The sequence below is a fragment of the Tamandua tetradactyla genome, chromosome 14 (genome assembly GCF_023851605.1).
Source record: "Tamandua tetradactyla isolate mTamTet1 chromosome 14, mTamTet1.pri, whole genome shotgun sequence".
Classification (NCBI taxonomy): domain Eukaryota; kingdom Metazoa; phylum Chordata; class Mammalia; order Pilosa; family Myrmecophagidae; genus Tamandua; species Tamandua tetradactyla.
The window spans coordinates 64,288,223-64,309,452 of NC_135340.1; the positions used below are offsets into that span (position 1 = coordinate 64,288,223).

A 21,230-nucleotide genomic window follows, 5' to 3' on the forward strand; every position below is an offset into this window, starting at 1 on the left:
TAGTCTTGGGTCTGTTATCTAATCTACCTGAGCCTCAGTTTCCTCATCTGTAAAATACAAACACCGATACTTCCCTCACAGGACTGTTGTCACATTAAATGAGTATGTAGAGTATTTAGCGGAGTTTGGCACACAGTAAGTAATGAATAACAGATGCATCTAAAACTAACAATAAATACAATAATGATGATAGTAATAATAACGGTAGTAATAATGGAGCAACCTCACAGTTCAGTGACCTGGGCTCTAGGCCTAATTCTGTCACTTGTGAGCTGCATGCCTCTGGGGTGGTCACTTGAACCTCCGGGTTTGGTTTCCTCGTTACGAAATGAGCAGAACCATCGATGATCACTGAGACCCTTCCAGCATAGCATTCCACAATCCTGTGATCAGTTTAAGGGCCAAAGTTGACAGTAGGGGAAGGAGATGGGGGAGACACTCACTTGATGACATTAAGAGATATTTTTTTTCAAATTGCACAATAACCATCTTTTCCCAGAATCTGCTTTCTTTTAATTATTTTATCCCACATTCTGGGCGGCTCCAAAGCACGAAGGAAAGAAACACTTGTAAACATGGGCACTTGGAAGTAAATGTGTTTTAATCCTTTACATGTAAGGTCTTCAGGAGTTCATTTCTTTTTGAAGAATTCCACAAAATATGCCGTTCACAAACTGCCCTTTTTGCATATGAGAAGTGAGACTGGCAACTGACCATGAAGCCAGCAGGACGGGAGAGTGGAATGAGCTCATAATGTGAAGATTTATATTTTGCAATAAAAGGCTTTGGGCCAGAAAATGGGGCCTACCAAACGGGTCTAACAACAGCCTGCAGAAAATCTGGTCTCCTTAAAAATACTTTTGAAAAAAAAGAAGAAATCATGTTTCAATAATACACTCTGTGCCATGGAAACTCCTCTGGCTAGCCTTCAACTTCCCCATAGGCAGCCAGACTTTTTCCCCCTTCCAGGAAGTATCTTCTAAGGTTCTGAGTGTGCCAAGGATCCACATTTTAAAATTGATTCCCTCCCTTCTTCCTCTCAAGCATGTTGATGCAAGACAAAAGAAGACTCTGTCCTTTCTCTCTACGGCTGGTGGGGGCTTTGTGTCCACGTCTCCTTTGGCAGCGTGCTCTGCTTGCCTATAGTTGCTGTTCTGGGGCTGGGATAGCCAAGGAAACCCCACTAGTGAAGCTTGCCCTCTGCATTCCAACCAAGTTCCATGATTTTTATCTACCAGTGCCTGATTTTCTACAAACTCTCAGAAGCTAATGAATACAGCACTTCCCAGAGTGTGAACCGTAAGACACTAGTTCTTAGGCATATTAGTAAGAGTGACATGAAAAAAAAAAACAACAACAACACTGCAGTAATATGAGTTTAGAAAATGCTGGGCTAAATGAAGTTAAACAGGCTATTTACTGCAGGACTTCTCAGAGCCTTTAGAGCAATAATGTGGGCTGTGAATCTCTAAGAACAGAGCAGCCAAATTTTATCAGAGAACCCCTTTGCAGAGAGGGGATATGGAAAAGCTTGTGATCCACAAATCACCTCCTGAAATAACTATACTCCTAGGACTCCTTCCACAAATTGAGTCTTCTACCTAGAGGCTAGGATCAACTAAAAGGATTGAATGGAACAAAATAAATTCTACAGGCAGAGAAGAACACCTACCTGGTCAAAAACCCCCATGGCTAAAACAGGCAGTGAAGTATACACAATGTTGAAAAGGGTAATGAACCACTGGTCATAAACAGTCTGGAAAAAAAAATATATCAGTGAGAAACATCATCCACAGTAGTGAGAATATCCACTTTCAGGCTCTTGAGTTAAATAATCCTAAATTCTGACATGGGTGGAACAAATCAGGATTCTCCTCCAGGCTCTGTCTCTTATCAGCTCTGCTGCTTAAGTGGGATATCCAGACTTCTCCAAACTTCAAATTCTTCATCTCTAAAATGATACCAATATGTCCCTGCAGGGTGGTTCTGGGGATGAAATGAGAACACACACGGAACATCTAACACAATGCCAGACGCAGATTAGTCCCAGTCCACTGTGTAGGTCATTTCATTCTCCAGGTTTTTAATGGCTTATAAGTCCAATTACCTGATCTAAAGGAACAGACAAGGGATCCACAAAAATCATAAGTGGGAGATACAGAAACGAGCCTGTCAACTCATGCCCTGTGTTCAAATAGATAGGTTTGTCTTGGGAGTGGCTTAATGGAGAGTGGACATGAAGCTAGCTGCTCACTATACTGGGTATAAACAAATAAGACAATAAAAAATATTCTCTCACAGCCATCTGGAGTAAGTTACCCAAGACTTTCCTACATGAGTCTTACTAAAAAGTCAGTGAGGTCCATGGAGCAAATATTACATCTCTGCTTGTAAATGAATACAGAGATGTAGAAATGCCAACAGAATCTTTTATAGTCACAATGCTCATTACAGACAAAGGCAAAGACTAAAACCTAGGTTTCCAGATCCTAACCAATGTCTGTTCTACCATTCTGATATCATTCACTCATTCATTCATTCCATGAATATTTATTGAGAAACTATGATGTCAGTACTAGGTCCTAGGAATGATAATTGAGCATGATCAAAAAAGATAAAAATTCCTCACAGAATTTGCATACTGGTAGGGGAGGGAAGACAGAAAATAAAACAAAATCAAACAATTCGTTAGAAGGTAATAAGTACTAGGGAAGAAAGGGGGATAGGAAATATGGGAGGGTTGTCATTGTAAATAAGGTGGTTAGAGAAGGTCTCACCGAGAAGATGATGTGAGGAAAGATCTCAAGGGCATGAGAAATGGAAATCTGCAGCTTTCTGGTAAAGAGCATTCTGCACAGCAAGTAGATCCCATGAAAAAGTTCTGACACAAGAAAGCACCTGGTATGTTCAGATGCCAGCAAGGTGACTTGTTCGGCTGGAGCAGAGTGACTTGTAGGGAGAAAAATGGCCAAGTCAAAGAGGTAAGAAGGAGGATCTTAGGTAGGTAACCATGGCTTTTTCCCTAAGTGAAATGAGAAGGCATTAGAGATTTTGAGCAAACTAGCAATCTGATCCGATCTGAACTCTAACAGAATCATTCATGTGGATGAGATAGACTGAGGAAGGGCAATGGGGCAGACTGGAAAACCAGGTAGGAGGCTACTGCAGTGGTCCAAAAGGAAGACAAAGTGGACCTGGTGACCAGCAGGGAGAAGTGTCAGATTTTGAAAGTGTAGTCAAGTGCATTTTCTTCTTTGGTAAGTTCAGAAAGCAGTAAGGAATCGTGAATGCAAATGTTTCAGGCAGAGGAGCTAAAGATTCTTTACAATGTAATAAATAAGAAAATCATTTCAATTGTATCCTGTGCATGTAGATCATATTGAGGGGAAAATAATTTGGTGTCCTTATTGCTAAATCTGGACTTAGACTACTCTATGTCTGAGCATTGGTATTTATTCTTGGGATGAGTATGCAATTGTTCAAGGAAGTGGGAAGTGGAGGCCTGTCTTCAATTGCCAAATCTCAACCTCTAGTGTGTTGATGAAGCTCTACAGGTGGTATTATTCCACACTGAATAGACTAGACATTGTAATATATACTGATTATTCTACCTTGAGCAATCACCAGCAAGGTTAGGCCCTGCTGTGAGGAGTGTGGGCATTCCCACTGTCATTTGTCCTTGAGGGAGGTCAAACTTAGAGAGAAAAAAATGAAGAAATGAAGATAGAAATGGGTAGAGGAGAAAGGGGGTGGATGAGTGAGGACAGGAAATGATTTCACCCTCTGTATATCTTAGAGAGTTAAGATCTGGAATTTGAGTAAGAAAGACCCACTCGGTGTCATTTTATTTGAGTGCAGAACAAAACAAGGCAGGAAAGTTGAATTCCCCACCACCGATAGCCAAGGCAGGATTTGGGCGAAGCAACAACACTAGAGACCATTATCAAGAGGCATAGGTGTGTGACTCAAACTAACCATTTCTGATAACCAATTTTAAGTTTTCTGCATGGTAATTCCCTTCTGTTGTTCTCTGAGTACTGTTCGTTTCATCACCTAGCTTGAACTCCGCTATAAGGACTTGAAAAGGAAACTGATGTGCTGGTAAATGTTTATCAACTGGCTGTTAAAAATGAACAAACAAACAAACAAGCCCTGATCTGCAGCATTTGCTGAATTCCATGATGTAAATATTCCCCATGGGCAATTTCTATAGTGATGTCACTAAACATAGGATTAAGAAGACATACCATTATATAGTATGTCCACCATACAGTTATAATAGATGGATACAACATCAAGAGTATAAATACCAAGAGTGGTAAAATACTTAGGAAGTGTTGAGTTTTGAGTATTAACTTTGTTTTTAATACAATGCATTTAAGTTGGTAGTTTAAATAATTTGATTTTAGCAACGACTATGTTTAAACACTCACAACATTCCTTAAAATTTAACAGTTTAGCTCTTGCAAGCCAGTAAGAACCAGCTGTAGCACACCACAGCCCGTGCCCACATTTGGAGTTAAGTGGCGTAAGGCATCAGCTGCCAGCTGAAGGGTCTTAGACTCAATGTGGCAAGAGAGAAGTTGCAGAAGGGCAAGTAGTCAGAGTGTTTGGTAGCTATGAGAATACGCTGGAGAAGCTTGACTGCATTCCCTGGGAACCCACAGGATATTTTGGCAAGGGTATATGAAACAAGCGTGGACAGTATACATATTCATACTGGATGGGGGCATGTGCCGTGACAGCTCATGCGTACCAAACTTCTGACTGAAGACAACAACAACAAAGCATCTTCCTCAAAGCCGCAACGAACAATAAGATAGTAGGGCATTACCTGCCAAGATCAGGAAAGAACTTCTACCAGCTGCTGGGGACAGTATGAAGGCCTGAGGTTTTCTGGGCCAGCCAGCTGATGCACCATAGGACAGTCTGTGACCCCAGCCAGGAGACTGCCTTTGGGGCCCAGCCCCAGAGCCTCATTAGATCCCCACCCTTGTGTGGGCCCTGCCCCAGGAAATTACCAAAGCGCAGTTCTGCCTCTCAGTTGCCTCCTGCTGGTCATCAACATCCCCAGGGCAAGTGGCTCAGAGAAGAGTAACTAAATCTCCAGGGTCCAAGCCCAGAGCAGGAATTTTAACAAAGTTGCACTCTTGGCAGGGACTACTCCCTGACTCCTGTCTACCCCAAGTCTACCAAAACTGCAAATCTGCCTCTCTGCTTTCTTCCAATGAGTGAATGCATCTAGCAGCTCTACTCCTAGGTATGTACCTACTGAAATGTCTGCCTTTGTGTACCAGGTCACATATAAAAAGAAATGTTGAGGGCGGTGCATGGGTGACACAGTGGCAGAGTTCTCGCCTGTCATGCTGGACACCTGGGTACAATTCCCGGAGCCTGCCCGTGCCAGAAAAGAAAAAAAAAAGAAAGAAATGTTCATAGCAGCATTAGTCATAATAGTCTAAAACCAGAAACAGCCAAATGTCCATCAGGAAAAGACAATGTGGTACACTGATAAAATGAATTCTATACAGTAATGAAAAGAGTATGTTTATGGCTATATGCAAAACCATGAATGAATTAAAAAAAAAGTTAATAATGCTGAACAAACACAAAAGCGTGATTCTATTTAAATAAAGTTCAAAGGGTGCAAATCTATTCTATATTGTTTAGGGATTCATATATGGTATAATCATAAAGCAAAGCGAGGAAGTGATGATTGTAAAATGTCAGGGTAATGATTACCTCTAGAAGGCAAGGAAAGGGATGTGATCAAGAAGAGAGAAGGGGAGCCTCTGGCTGTTCGGCAATGTTCTATTTCTTGCACTTGCACTGGAGCATGGTTACATGGGTGTTCATTTTACAGCAACTGATTAAGCTGACATTCGTGCTTTACGTACTTTTTTGTAGATTTATTGTATTTTACAATGAAAATAACAAAACATTACAATCAGTGCCTGGTGTGCCTTTGGAGACTGGGAGGATTTAAAACTTCATTCACCCCATCAAAATAAATAAATAAATAAAAAGCAGAGCAGCTGACACAAATTCTCAACTATTTGGTGATGGCATCTGACTTTCATTCCCCCAATAATATCAAAATATTTCATGACTGCAGGTGAAAAATAAAAGAAGGAAAAAGCAGTTAAACTGAGGTCTTACAGCTCCAAGTAAAGTCTGACATTATCCATTTTTTTTTCTTCCTCTATTTCATGTACCACTCATCTTCCATTCACTGACCACAGATGATTTCAAGCATTATGAAGAGAGAATGAACCTGGAAAATTATGAGATACTAAATTGTGAGTAGCTGATACTGTGGCATAAAGGTGAGCAGCCACGGCCTCACCATCACAAACTGCTAGCATTAAAAACGACAATTGTTTGAGAGCAGCCTTTGTCTCTTGGTACACAGATTTGAAGGCTCATTCCACAATTGGAGCAAGAGAAGAACAGGAAAGGAAACTCAATTACAAAAAAGTATAAATGAGTCTTTGCAATTTTTTGGAAGAAGTTTTGATGCCAGTCAGGGATCACAATTAAGAAAATAAAAAGAGCTGATATTTATTGAGCACCTATTATGTGTCAGGCACCATTCTAAGTGTATTACATATAAAAATTCATTAGCTCCTCACAACAACTCTATGAGGTAGGTCCTATTAAGGTGCCCAATTTATAGATGGGGAAACTGAGGCCCATCAAGGTTAGGTGACTTGTCCAATATGATGCATTGAATGCAATGGTTTTCAAACTGTGGTCCAGGGAATGTTTAAGAGATCCACAATGCCAAAGCTATTTTCCATAATAACACTAAGAAGTTATTTATTCATTCACCTTTTGCCTCTCATTCTGTCTACAAGGAAATGCATATGACTTGTGGTATCACAGAAGACCAAATACAAAAGCAGGTATAAGAATCCAGCTGCTTTCTATTAAGCCAAATATTAAGAGATTTTTCAAAAGCATAAAAACAATGACATTCTTATCATTGGCTTTTTTTTTTCTTTTTCTTTTTGGTTTGAAAAATAGTTATTTTTCATAAAAATATATTACTTATCTAAACATGCAAAGAATTCATTACTTTTTAATGAATGAGTAAATGCATGTTTACATTTTCCTCCATTTAAATTTCTACCATAGTAAATATTGATATATGGTGTCCTGATACAACAAAGTATGCGAACAGCCGCCCGAGCAAGTGTCAGAGCCAAGTTCAAGTCACAGATATTCTGACTCTGGTGTCTACCCCACTGCCTACTGCATAAACTACCTCTCCTAATCACAGTGTTATCTTTTGGCAAGTTTCCTTGAAGGCTTTTCCCCTCACATTGTTTTATATAGTGGAGAATGTAAAATTAGTACAGTTTTGCATCCTATTTTGTATCATTTAAAATTATAACGTTAGTATTTACCCAGGTTAAAACCTTCCTCTGGCTTCCCAGTTTACATGGGACATGATCAGGACTCTTCACCTTGGCTTAAAAGCCCTTGCCTGTCTTTTCAGCATCACCTCAGTGCTGGCTCCCTTGCTCACTGAACTTCAACTTCACTGATTGATTGTCTTTCTCCAATTCACCAGGCTCATTCCTGCCACAGGACATTTGTACTTGTTGTACCCTCTGCCTAGAATACTTTCACCCCAGGTTTAACGTGGAAAGTTCCTTCTAAATATTCAAGTCACCACTCCAAAGAGCCCTTCTTAATGAGGCCTCTTACATTACACAATGCTGTATTAATAACAACTTCTGTATTGTCTTGATCCCACTAGGATATAATTGCCATGAAGACACAGATTTGTTTACCGCTATAACCCCAATGCCTAGAACAGCATTTAGACAATAGTAGGTGTTCAATAAATAGTTGTTGAATTCATTACTTTAAAACTTTTTCTAAATGTTACATATTCTACTTCCTACAAGGCACATTGCTGTGGATGTGCCACAGGCTCCTCGAACTCAGTATGTTCAGACCCGAACTCATCCTCACTCCCCATCTTAACTGGGACCAGCTCCCAGGTTGGCTATGTCAGTTCCTAACACAGCACCCATATCAGAAATTTGAGAATTCCCCCTCTTCCTGCTACCACACATCGAATCAATCCTCCACTCCTTCTGATTTCAGCACACCAGTGGGCTTGTGTTCCACCCAAGCCACTCTCCACTTCTATGGCTTCCGTCTTGTTGTCCCCTCTGCTGGACTGTCCATTCTCTTACTCCTCACCTACTTCAGGTGAGTGATCCTTGAAGGTCAGCCTAGGGCCAGGACTTCCAGGAAAACTTTCTGAGCCTTGCCCACTCACCCCCTCCAGAGCTGGGTACCAGGCCACTCCTTAGTAGTCCCATGGTACCTCCTGACAGCATTTCCTATTTTATTTATTTATATGCATGTTCCAGGCCCCATCCTGCTAAATTGTGAATCTTGGAAGCAGATTATATAATTTACTTATCCATGGGGCCCAAGAACCTAACTCAGTGCCTGGCACATGGTTAACATTCAAAGGAAGGAAGCCGGTGTCTTAAGAATAAGAGCTTTGGAGACAGCAGACAGAACTGTGTGTCCTGAAGTAAAATACTTAATCTCCCTCTGTAACCATTTAAACTATAAAATGTGGATTGTAGGAAGGTTGTGAGTATTCAATAAAATAAATAAATAATAGCACAGTGCCTGACAACAGATCATGCTCAATAAATGTTAGCTGTTATGAAGGAAGGAAGGGAGGGAGGGATGGAGGGAAGGGGAGATGAAGGAAGGACGGACAGGGCATGCAAAGATCCAAGCTTTTAAGTGGTGTGTTTAATAAGTAAACAAAAAGTCACATTTTTCTACTAATGATACTTTTTTTTATACAAATACAATTATTTCTTTAGATAGCTACCCGCAGACATTTCTTCTATCATAAACTAACTATGTTAATAATATCAGCAGAAAATTAGAATAAGATTTAAAGAAAAATAAATACCATCATATAAGAATATTTCCCTTATGAATGCTCTATCACTTCTTACTCTAACTCTGGTTTAGCCTCAAGCTGTACCTGACCCATTCACCTTAAAAATATCTTTCCAAGTTATATGCGTTGGTTTAGCACAATTTAGCCTTTAGGAGCTTCAACAGTAATCAAAGCTACCAGTAGTGCTTCCACTGCAACAGGTTTGTTTCCTCGCCTTGCAAGGGATCTCTCATTGGTGACTCAGGCCCCACTCACCCAGACCACAACTCATGAGGACTGCCCATGTTGCAGCACTCTCATACCTTTTACTACCACTACCACCATCTCCCTCCCCCCCCCACTTGCCTATACCTTCCAACCTGACCCTCCCCCACCCCACACACAGGTAGGTTGACCAGATGCCCCAAAGAGATAGGGTCGGGAGACAGAGAGGAGATTTTTCCAGGTAGGTGGGGCCTGGTAAATTAGCAAGTGAGCATTTCATTGACCATATGGCCCTTTTTTACAGGATCTGCTAAGTCTGGGCTGCCAAAATGGCACTGACACAGATTTTGAGTGACTAGAATTGTTTACAAAGTCAGGAGTCCAACAAAAACTATCTGCCCCAGGGCCCTTATACTGCTAGGGGCAGCCTTTCCACTTCTACTTCCAAATTTTCTGTTCCTCATCTTCAAAATACTAAACAAGAGAGAAAAATAAGGCCCCTATGAGATGCCCCAGTCTGCTTAGAACCCTGTGTCTCCTCTCAGATCAGAAAAAAATTAAAAAGGGAGGGCAAAATTTTCCATTTCTCCAACTTCATTGTTTTCCTATGCAAGGAAAGCTCCTCCTTGCAGCCTTCTTATTGGGAGCAATTTATCAACCTTATCAATGATTTTATATCGAGTAAAAATGCTCCAGCTACAAAGTACAATCTAAAAACAGCTAGGGGAGCACAAAATCTATGATTTACAGACTACACTTAAAAGAAGATCATGCTTACACCCTAGTAAGTTTCATAAACAGTCACAAAGAGCTTTCTGCTCTGGGACCATTGGCTTAGCTCCTTGTTCAATAACAGAATGAATTACCTCCTCGGAGGCATGGATGCCCATTTTGCTGTGTGTTGTAAGGGAAAGTATATAATGACATTTTGGGGGAAAGGGGCTTAAAATACATTTGTCATTTAAAGAAAACACATTGTGGAATAAATATGAGGGGCTCAGCCTCAGCACATGTGTTACCGATTTGTGTAATTAGCAGAAATACACTAACGGGATCCAGGAGGCCTGGCCCCAGCCCGAGCACCCACCCCTCCCTGGGTTTTCCACAGAGCACATCTGGAAAGCGATGGGAGAAAAGCTGCCTTGCCAGGTTGAGACAGGCTCACAGGTAACCAAATCCACGAAGTCATCAAAGCCTGGAGATTAGTCGCACTGTTTCACGCCACCTTCCAAACTTTTCACTGTGAGTTTTCTTATATTGTTTGACTTAACCAAAGTTTTTCCAGCCTTGACAAGATAATTGCTTCCATATCACAGCAGAATGATTTCTGAAAAAACATACACAGTCCTGTATCTTACTGACAATGATAAATTGTCACCAGATAATATCATCTCACAAGTAACATGGTGCCAGTCATTGCATAGTTTCAAACGTCGATTTCCCAAATAGGGCCTCAACAAATTTTTTCTTCTGGCTCTGTCCCTGGTGGGGGCAGCCCATCTTTATTAAGAATCTGAGGGCCTAGGGTGCTTTTAAAATAAACTACACATATAAATGGTGAACACAGACCCACAGTGGATTCTATCAAAATCATGTGAGTTTAAATAATAGATTGGGATAAGGCATGTCCCGAAAAAGATTTCAACCCCTCGGGTCCAGAAATCTGGCTGGAAATCTCATTAGGTCAGATTATATTTAAATCGTCTCTGAGTGGCAGTTTTGTTGGAGTGTTTGCTGGCAGAAGGTGACCTTAAGTTTCCAGATGATCCTGGAGGGCAGTTTGTCTAGAGGCAGGCAGAGGTTTTCTAACAGCCTAAACTGTGGAGAGACAACCCCAAAAGACATTAACTCTCTCAATCAAACAGTTCATTTCCTCCCCATAGTCATTTCATTTTTCTGGACATTTGTCCTTTAGATTCCAGATAAAGCAAACAATTGCCTGATTAAGGGTTGGGAACAGAGAGTTAAAAAACAAACACACACATATAGCCATTAGCTTTTCCAAGTTTATGACAAATTGAGTGAGCAGAACTTATCAAGCAGAGTAGGAGGAGCACTAAAGGGGGAGTCAGAAGATTTGGATTCCAGTCCCAGCCTTGCCCACAACTGATCCCCAGCTCATATGGGACTCAGGTCCCTCCTCTGTAAAAGGAAATTCCCTCTCTGAGCAAAGACTCTAGGTTTCAATAAGACTGACACTTTTTGTTCCGTATCCCAGCTATTTCTCCCAGGAAAATCTAACCAGCAAAGCAAACAAAAGGAGTCTGGTCCCTCCCAAGCAAGATTCTTTCCCCCTGTGTCCTAAACCAATCACAACAGAGGCAAGTTACTGATGTTTTCCAGAGGACAATCCGTAAATCAAGCATGACCCAGCCTGTATCTCATCAACACCCATCTGAGAGGTCCTGCTGCCACCACCCCACAGGCAGTAAGGATCCCGCCCCCAGGCCCTCCTAGAACTCACACACCATAGCTGGACTGGCCTGCACATCTGCCCCGGCCCACCTACTGGGATAGGGCATTGGCTGGAACCTCCTGGAGCTATTGTCAGAGAGTAACAGCCTGGATTAAATTCACCAAGCCCCATTAGAGTGGCCAAGATAGTAAAGAAATAGCACATGTCACTTAGTTAAGCAATTACACTGGTGTTTGTAAAAGTCAACATTGTGTCTAAGAAAGCACAATCTGTTTATATTTGGTCAGATGTTTTCAGCTGCAGGGCGGATTACTTCAAAGCAATTTGTCCAGAGGTACAGTGAAGAAATATTTATTATGGGTGCTTATGAATTATGAGTCACCCTGGGATTTTGTAGGGTTGGCCCCAAGACATGGCTCATCCATAATAAATTTAGGTCAAAAAAATCTCTTGGTGGAGAAATAAGAGAAAGGTGACTACAGAACCATTGAACATAAGTTGTACATTTACGAAAATAAAATTATCCCCGGACTGTAAGCTCCCTGAGGGGAGGAACTGCATGCGTCTGGGTCACCACTGTGTCCTCAGAGACCAGTGAAGCGCTTGGCCCTAAACTGGCTTCAGGAAATGTATATTGTTAAGCAAGTGAGCAAGGACTGCCGGTTCTGGGTTGTAGAATGTGCATCAGTCTCACTTCTGTCAGAATTGAGCAGAGAAAGTGACTGAAGTTCAGGCTGCCCCACAAAAGGCCTCTAACCAGATGCTTACTATTACTTAATCCGCTGGCCCTGAACTTTTTATTACCACTGGCTCCATTTCACCATAGGCCTTTCAATTCCACTGAAGCAATTTGGGAGAGGGATGGTAGGAGGTGGGAAGCCCTCACATGCCCAACGTTCATTAACAGCCTTGGAAGTCAGCTGCTATCTGATGGGCTATAGGGGCTAAAGCCAGGACATGGGGTCCTGTCACCCAGCCTGTGGCTTTAGCTTCCAAAGCCAGCTAAGTGGTTTTAATGGGTTAAAAATTGTGACCGAAAATGTTCCCCATTCAAAAATTATTATTCTTTATAGACTAGTGTTTCTTCCAAATATGCTTTTTTTTTTTACGTCCTCATTTATAGCATATTGTCCTCAGAAAATCAGGGCTAAGAAAAATAAGCCAGAAGAGTTTTCAGCTAAACCTGTTCTGAATCAGGATCTTACAGTGAAAAGCAGGGAATAGAAAAGTGACAATGATAACTGCCAATCCCAATTCCACATCTGAACTGCCCTCACAACCAGTTCTGTATACCACTAATACACCATGCCACTCAAATGTGAGGTGGGGCTGGGAAACATCTGAGTTTGATCTGTAGAGTGGCACAACATCTCTTCTAGAAGACACTTCTTTCTGACCACAAGTAAGGTCCGCCTTCAACAGCATGCAGTTTTTAAAAGGTGTTTCTTAATAAATTGATATTAATGGAATTTTAGGAATTTAAATGAGAGATTTCAAATTCAACTAACTGCAGTTCAGCTGAATAATGTTCAAGTATGATGGAAGGGTTTTTCTCCTTTTACTCCACAATCTCATAATTTTACACAAACAGCTCCTGAATCCCTTGGAAGTAGCTAGACTTTCAAGCCATCAGACCTTCATGCAATTTTCAAAATATTCATATGCACATTTGCAAGTTAATTGAACCCCTGAATTCATGGAGAAACACATTTCTCTATTCCCCATACTCTTCTATAGCCTCAATTATAATATTTATGTTAGACTCATTTATGTATTTCTTTATTTCCCATGAGAAAATGAGTTCTAGCCATCTTTTTTGTTTTCTATTCCCTCGCAGGCAAACAAACATTCTTACTAACAATTAAATAAGACAACCTACATGTCCCTCAAAATGAAGATAGTTGAATAACTTGCAATAAGTTCACATTTTATAATGCTAGTAAGAAAAATAACATTTTTGAAGAGTGAAAATCAAGAGAAGTATCTCAAAATAAGATAATAAGGAGTTTGTTTGTTTAACAAGCACGACACAAAAGAGTATGGTTGCTTTCTGGTCAACCAAATGACAGCATAAGATGTTTCAAGGTGCTGTTCACCCACAGAATCTCTGAACAACAAGCAAAAACAGCCAGAACTACCATCTTCTAAACACTGAAAAACAGATAAAGGGTTGCAGTAACTGAGTAAGTGCCAAACCAAGGAAACACAATTTTAAAAATAGTAGGAGAAAATCAAGGGCACCCTTACTGGGCCCTTTCCCAAATCCTCCCCAATGCAGAGTTGAGTCACCTTGCACTCCCATTGTGCAAGACAGCTAAAACAGTGTAAAAAACAATTAAGTCAAAGCAGGCAGGAGCAAAAGATTACTTGCTTAAAGGCATACAATACAGCAGCCAGGAGAATCTAATCCTGAGTTCAAAAACCAATCCTCACATCTATGGCCAATTGATATTCAACAAGAGTACTCAGTCCCCTCAATGAGGAAAGAATAGTTTCTTCATCAAATGTTGCTGAGAAAACTGCACGCAAAAAAATGAAGATGGACCCATTCCTCACACAAAATGCAAAAATTAACTCAAAATCTATCGAAGCCCTAAATATAAGGACCAACTCCATAAAGTGCCCAGAAGAAAACACAGAGAAGAATCTTCAGGGCTTTGTATAAGGCAATGGTTTCTTAGACTTTACACAAAAAGCATAAGCAACAAAAACAAAAATAGTTAAATGGGACCTCATCAAAATTAAAAACTTTTGTACATCAAAGGACTTCATCATGAAAGTAAAAAGACTACCTGCAGAATGATATTTGGGAACCACATATTCAATAAGGGTTTAATATCCAAACCATATAAAGAACTCCTACAACTCAACATCAAAAAGAAAAAACAACCCAATTTAAAAACGGGCAAATGACTTGAATAGTCTTAGCTCAAAAAAAGATAAAACAAATAACCATGAAACACATTAAAATATGACCAACATCATTAGTCATTAGTGAAATGCAAACTAAAATCACAATGAAGTACCGTTTAACACCCACTAGAATAGCTATTATTAAACACACACACACACAAGTGTTGGACACAACACGGAGAAATAGGGACATTCATTCATTGTTGATGAGAATAAAACTGATGCAGCCGTGGTGAAAACAATTTAGCATTTCCTAGAAAGTTAATTATGGAATTACCATTTCACCTGGCAAGCCCCTTGACTGTCCAAAAGACCTGAAAGCAGAGGCTTGAACAGGTACTTGCACACCAGTATAGCAGTATTACGCAGACTTATTAAAAGATGGAAGCAACCCAAGTGTCCCTCAACAGATGAATGGATAAACGAAATGTGGTATATACATAAAATGGAATATTATTCCCCTTTAAAAAGGAATGATGTACCAATATATGAGACAACCTGGATGAACCTTGAAGCATCATGTTGAGTGGAAAAAAAGCAAACTCAGAAGGACAAGTATTGTATGAGCTCACTGTTATGAAATAATAGAACAAGCATCAAGTCAGAAACTAGAAAACAGGTTACCAGGGACCAGGTTGAGGGTAAGGAATGGGGAATTAATGCTTAATTGTAATAGAGTTTGTTTGGGGTGATGAAAAGTTCTGGTAATGGATGGTATCAGAACTTTGCAAATATGATTAAGACCACTGAATTATATATTTGAATTTGGATAAAAGGGGAAATATTAAGTTGTATATATGTTACAAGAATAAAAAGTTTTTAGGAAAAAGTCTGTAAAAAATCAAAGAGTGAACCCTAATGTAAACTATAGACTATAGTTAACAGTATAATTATAATAGTTTTGTTTCATCAATTGTAATAAAGTTATCACATTACTGCAAAGTGTTAATAATAGAGAAAACTGTGTGTATGGGAGGGGGACTGTGGTATTTCCTGCATGGTTTTTCTATAAATCTACAATTTTCTAATAACAAATAGATAAACTAATAAGAAAAGAGCATGGTTTCAGTTGTGTAAAAATTTATATGTATTCATACATAATTATTTTATGGTCAGGAAAAAACATCTAGGTTAGTAGAAGACTATGCTGAAGTTTAAATGTAAAGCCCCCCTTTGGCAATTAAACACGGCTATTTTATCCCTTGGACTAGAGGTAATTGAGAAAATGGGAGATTTTGAAAGGGAAAAATAGAAAATGGCCTGTATTTCACAGTATTCTTAGCATCATCTTGTCCTTCATACATCTCAGGACCTCCAAAACATTGGGACTAGAATAAACAGCAGTGTCATGTCAAGTTCAGATCTGCAATTTTGAAACTGTCACTGCAGAGATATCTATTCCAGCATTATTCAAAGTAGGTTCTGCATAATGCCTGTTCTACGGGAACTTATGGGTGTTGCCTACAAAAAGCAGGGTTGCTGAGCCATGCCAAAGGAGTTCGGGTAATAATCAATAACAAATCTCATTGACACTAAGAAACCATTGATTGTAAGAGACACCATTATGGAATCCAAAATTAGGCCTAATGGGGAATTTAACCAGAACCCCCACATAAAGGCAAAGGAGCAAGAGGCTAAATTTTCATCCTGAGAGTAAGTGAAAAACAAATCTTCATACGGAAAAGGACTGCAAGGGAACTTGCCTGTGTCAACCTTGGCACTAGCTAGAGAGGAAAAAATCTCTCCTGGGAATTTGAACCACATTGATATTCACTGGAGTTTGCAATTTGAATTCATAAAACCCTGAAGCAGAGAATGAGATCTCAGGCTGGTATTGTCCCCGGGAGACTGGCAGAAGCCACAAAAATGCACTTATATATGTGCATCTTGGAATCAATTAAATATGATAGGGTATATTTACCTTTTAACTTGTCAGAACTTTATACGTGTGTGACTTGTGACTCTCCAAGCCTGGAGAGAGGGGATGAGGGAAAGGAGAGTGGGATATGACTTATTGGACAGTAGAATTCTCAAATATTATTTTCTTATTTGGAAAATATCTAGCGAAAAGCTGATGTAAAACATAGCTATAAAACCAACTTCATATGGTTATTGTAAGAATTGAGTTAATACAGGAAAAATATTTTTAGAACAATGCCTGGCATATAGTAAGCGCTATTTAACTGTGACCTATAATTGCAATCTTTTATGCCCACTTTTTTGGTGTCATCAATATCATGAGTCTCCCCAGAAGCTGCCCAACAGCATTGAGGTCATCACAAGAGTGCTGTGGTTGATTTACAGCCTTCTCTTCTCCAACAGATAACACTCTCATGACCAGCCCATCTACTTCTCTGAGAAGTCTGGAAATGGAATCTTAAGTCTGCCACAAAGTGGACAGCTGATAAAATGTGTGAGTTCTCACTTTGCCATGCCTACTGTGCTGGTTTGAATCTGTGGTGGATGCCAGAAAAGCCATGTCCTTTAATCCTCATTCGCTATTGCTGGCTGGCAGCTTTTTTGATTGTTCCCATGGAGATGTGGCCCACCCATTTGTGGACGGCAACTTTTGATTAGATGATTTTCATAGAGGTATGTCTCCACCCATTCAAGGTGGCATTGCTTACTGGAGCCCTTTAAGAGGGAACCATTTTGGAAAGAGCTACAGAGCCTGCACAGCCAGAAACCTTTGGAGATGCAGAAGGAAAATGCCCCCAGGGGAGCTTCATGAAACGTGAGGCCTGGAGAGAAAGCTAGCAGACATCGCCATGTGCCTTTCCAGTTGAGAGAAACCCTAAATGTCATCAGCCTTCTTGAACCAAGGTATGTTTCCTTGATGCCTTAGATTGGACATTTCTATAAATTTGCTTTAATTTGGACATTTTCACAGCGTTATAACTGTAAACTTGCACCTTAATAAATTCCCCCTTTTGAAAGCCATTCTGTTTCTGGTATATCGCATTCCAGCAACTAGCAAACTAGAACACCCACCTAGAATGCATCTTAGACATCCTTGCCCACACCAGGATGCTAGGTCCCATGTGAGTCACTACAGTCTGACACACAGCAGGGGCTTAGTATATATCTATTGAATGAATGAAAGCCTTAAACAGTGGGGCCACGTACTGCTGCCCAGTGTAAACCTGGGTCCCAACTTGATCAAGTCATTCTAAAAATCAGCACAAAGTGGATAGCAGTCCAAGACTCAGAATCAGAAGCCCAGTCAGTTTTATATGTGATTGCTGCCCTGCCCAAACTTATTTAAACCAGCTAAGACCCAGGTAATGCAAAATAAACCTGGGAAACCCACTTTACATCCTTTCTAGAATGAGATGTTTATAAATAATTAGGAAATACACCATTCATGGCACAATTAACTATCGTATCATATAAATATGAACACAACTGATAAAAACATCATCGTACCCTCTAGAATTAATATTATGTATAATCACATTTCGACCTTAAGACATTAGTCCTACTTTCCCACAGTATTAGTCAGGGTGTACATATGTTTACACAGAACAAACCCAGAGCCTGTAGAGACAGTCCTTGGTATAGGTAGAGTAGGGAGTAACCTCCACAAATGGTTTCAGATGTGTTGGGATGACTTCCTGCTGCACTTGCCTCAAGCTTGATAAAGGGCACTTAAAAGGGTGTTAAAAAGGTCTGACAACATGAAATCAATAGAGAGCATTCTGCATATATATTAGGCATCATTCAAGATTACAGGGCTAATATAGATGATTTGGTCATAGTTCCTTTCCTCAAAGAGCTCACAACTAAACAGATGGGGAAAATTGGAGAAAGTAATCCTTACCGTGAACAGACATCCCTTTCCTCTTGACTCTGTCTTAGTGCATATATAATAAGCCTCATAGATGGGTGACAGGATAGGTGAGGGGATTCTAAACCTCCTGGAAAGAACTAGGGTGAAGAGATAAGCCTTTAGCTTAATTGATCCCTTTGCAATTGAATAGATGAATGGGGTTCAACGTGGACAAAACAAAAAGTCAGCATCTAAGAGTCCACTCTGAGCTCGGGGTTCAAGGAAGGCAGGCAAAGCAGGCATTGAAATTTCTTCTAGACTATCCAGCCCAGTGGTTCTAAACGTGAGGTCCCCAGACATGCAACATCAAAATCTCCAGTGGACTTGGTGGAAATGCAAATTTGGGACTGTACCTCAGAGCCCAAATCAGAAACTCTGTGCCTGGAGCCCAGCTACCCATTCTTCAGCAAGCTCTCCCTGTGACTATGATGCATCCTAAATCTTGAGAGCCAGTTCATCAGTGTAAGAAAGAACACAAAGGGTCAAGACTGACACTGGATTCAAAATTAAGATTGTGAAATTAATTAGAGTTTTTAGTGTAACAAAAACTTTGAATGAAGAAAGGAAAAATAGAAAAAAGAAAAATTTCAGAAACCTAATCATAGACAGGAGGTGTGAACTAGTTTGGTTTAACCATCAGCTACTCTTGCCTTTGGAGCAATTATTGTTCTCTCTTGATGTTCTCTTTTTAAACGTATATATTGGAAAAAAGGATTAAAAATCTAGTTGCTTAAAATCTGATTCTGACCGATTTTATCAGATCCTGAAAGCAGAGCAGAAAATCACCTAAATGTAGAGGTTAGAAGTCACTGAATTAGCATCAACTTCAAAGTTTTAGTGAAGATGTTTTTGTCAGTGAACTTGCCTATCCAAGTTTGGTGTATCTGTAAATGCAAACCATTAACTATTTTTATGAACCCTAAGAGATCCAAATGAGGGTTAAACCACCCTTTCCTAATTTTGGATATTTAGCCCCAAGTCTTTGCAAAGGAAAATTAAATCTCTCAGAAACACACCCCAGCAAATAGCCTTCTTTTGTACTTATGTGGAAGGAAAGCAACCACCCTTGGAAAGCACAATTCATATCCACACAACTTGTCTTGGCTGGACAAAGGAGGAATTATAAGTAGTTATATATCCCTATGCCTGCTCCGAAATAGCACTAAGATAACATCTACTTCTGAGAAACTAAAAAAAAAAAAGACTTCTGCTTTACTTCAATTGTCAAAAGACAACAAAGAAGAACAAAAATATCAACATAGTCCGCTTTTAGTTCTGGGCATGTTATCCTTAAAGAGAAAATTAAGAATGGGTACAGGCATTTTAAGAAATCTCAGCTTCTTAGAGAAAAGGGAAATGTACAAAACATTTTAATTACCAAACGATTCATTTATCTCCCTTGGCACATTTAAGAAATTTCTAAAATACCAAGATACAATTCATACACAATTTTTCTGGAATAAAATGACCAAAAAAGTTAGCTTCATGCATATCATAGAAACCACTGTCACTGATTAAACCCAAAAAGAGCAATTGAGGAATACTCTAACAAGAGTTATGTTGACCATTCTTAAGGACAACCTTTTCTTAGGTTGTTCTTGTTCAAAATATTGTCATATTTACACTCAAGTTTTTAGTAGAAATTATACTTTTATTGACAAAGTATACATACAGTCTATAGCTCTTAAATTTTATAGTTGATACCCAGGATCAAAATTTTCCTGATATCCAACATACTGAGTTAACTATTTTTAAAATGGATATGAGTAGATATAAAAATAGAACCCTAATTTGTGAATTTGCTCATTTTTCTTCTTTGCTACCAACATTATCTACAGATCAATTTTAGTTGATGAATTGCTGCCAAAACAACTTTGATGTCAGCGTATGAATTACTTCTCCCTGATTTAAAACACCTTTGCATAATATCAGTCAATATATACATTCAGCGTGTTAGGTGAGTGACCAGCTTCCCAACAGAGATACTTTGACATTTCTTGTTGGTGTTTCTCAGACTTCTGCTCTGAATTAAAACTCTCCACTGAACTTACCTGTCATCATACTAAAACATTTCAATAAAAATCTCAAAAACACGTCGAAAGGAGTACCCACTGATTATTATGTAAACAAGAAACAATTGACAAAATTTCAGCTATGTGTATATTCTTCTTGGGAGCAAAGCTTAAGTCAACTATCAATTACATAATCATAATGTTGTCATTTGTATTATGGCATCAAAAAATACTTTCTACTTATTTGGAAAGAGCCATGAGGAAGAGTCATTTGAAATTCAAAGGATGTTATAAAAGATAGAAATGTGCTTTTTACCAACCTGTGCTGAGAAACCACAGAAGAAACCAAACCAGAAATGCACAAGTGTGAATGCAAAATTCTTATAGAAGAAATAGCACAAGAATTTGCACATTCGGAAATAGGACCACCTCCCGTGAACAAGCAGAAGCCTTTGAAGGAATTTAAACTGTGCGAACGAATAGTCGCTGGCTAAGACTGCCTGTAATCCTTCCTGGCCACTGATGCCAACGCCAATGTGAGCACCTACAAAGGAAAAGAGCAACACATTCATTCCAGAAACAGGCAATGACAATCTCTTTTGGCAACTTGTCGTTCTTCTTTTATGTTATTATTTATTTATGGAAACTTTACAGCTATCACAGTAATAGATCTTCCACGTCTTTTACCTCATGAAACCCTCATAATAGGTGTTTATATTGGTTTTACAAAAGAGGAAATTGGGCCTAGAAAAAATATTCAGTGGCAGAAGGGTCTACAAAGTAAGTGACAAAGCTGGAACTAACCCAAGTCTTTGCAAATCTGGGTCCAGCGTCCTTTCCTTTACACCATAGCTACCTACTTCCCCAACAATATCAGATGACAAGTGCCCTTTTCTATCTTGAAAATAC

The 21,230-nt window shown here is 39.6% G+C and overlaps 1 protein-coding gene across 8 annotated transcripts in view; it reads right to left on the reverse strand.

Annotated features, from left to right (window-relative positions):
- The window catches only part of ATP8B4 (ATPase phospholipid transporting 8B4 (putative)), a 282,452-nt gene that overhangs the window by 25,233 nt on the left and 235,989 nt on the right, over nt 1-21,230 (reverse strand). For all 8 annotated transcript variants that reach the window (XM_077127848.1, XM_077127847.1, XM_077127846.1 and 5 more), the window contains 2 exons: nt 20,642-20,865; nt 1,673-1,756 (listed from right to left, as the gene is read on the reverse strand). In XM_077127848.1, the coding sequence (XP_076983963.1) occupies nt 1,673-1,756; nt 20,642-20,865 (308 nt within the window). The remainder of the gene's footprint in view (nt 1-1,672; nt 1,757-20,641; nt 20,866-21,230) is intronic.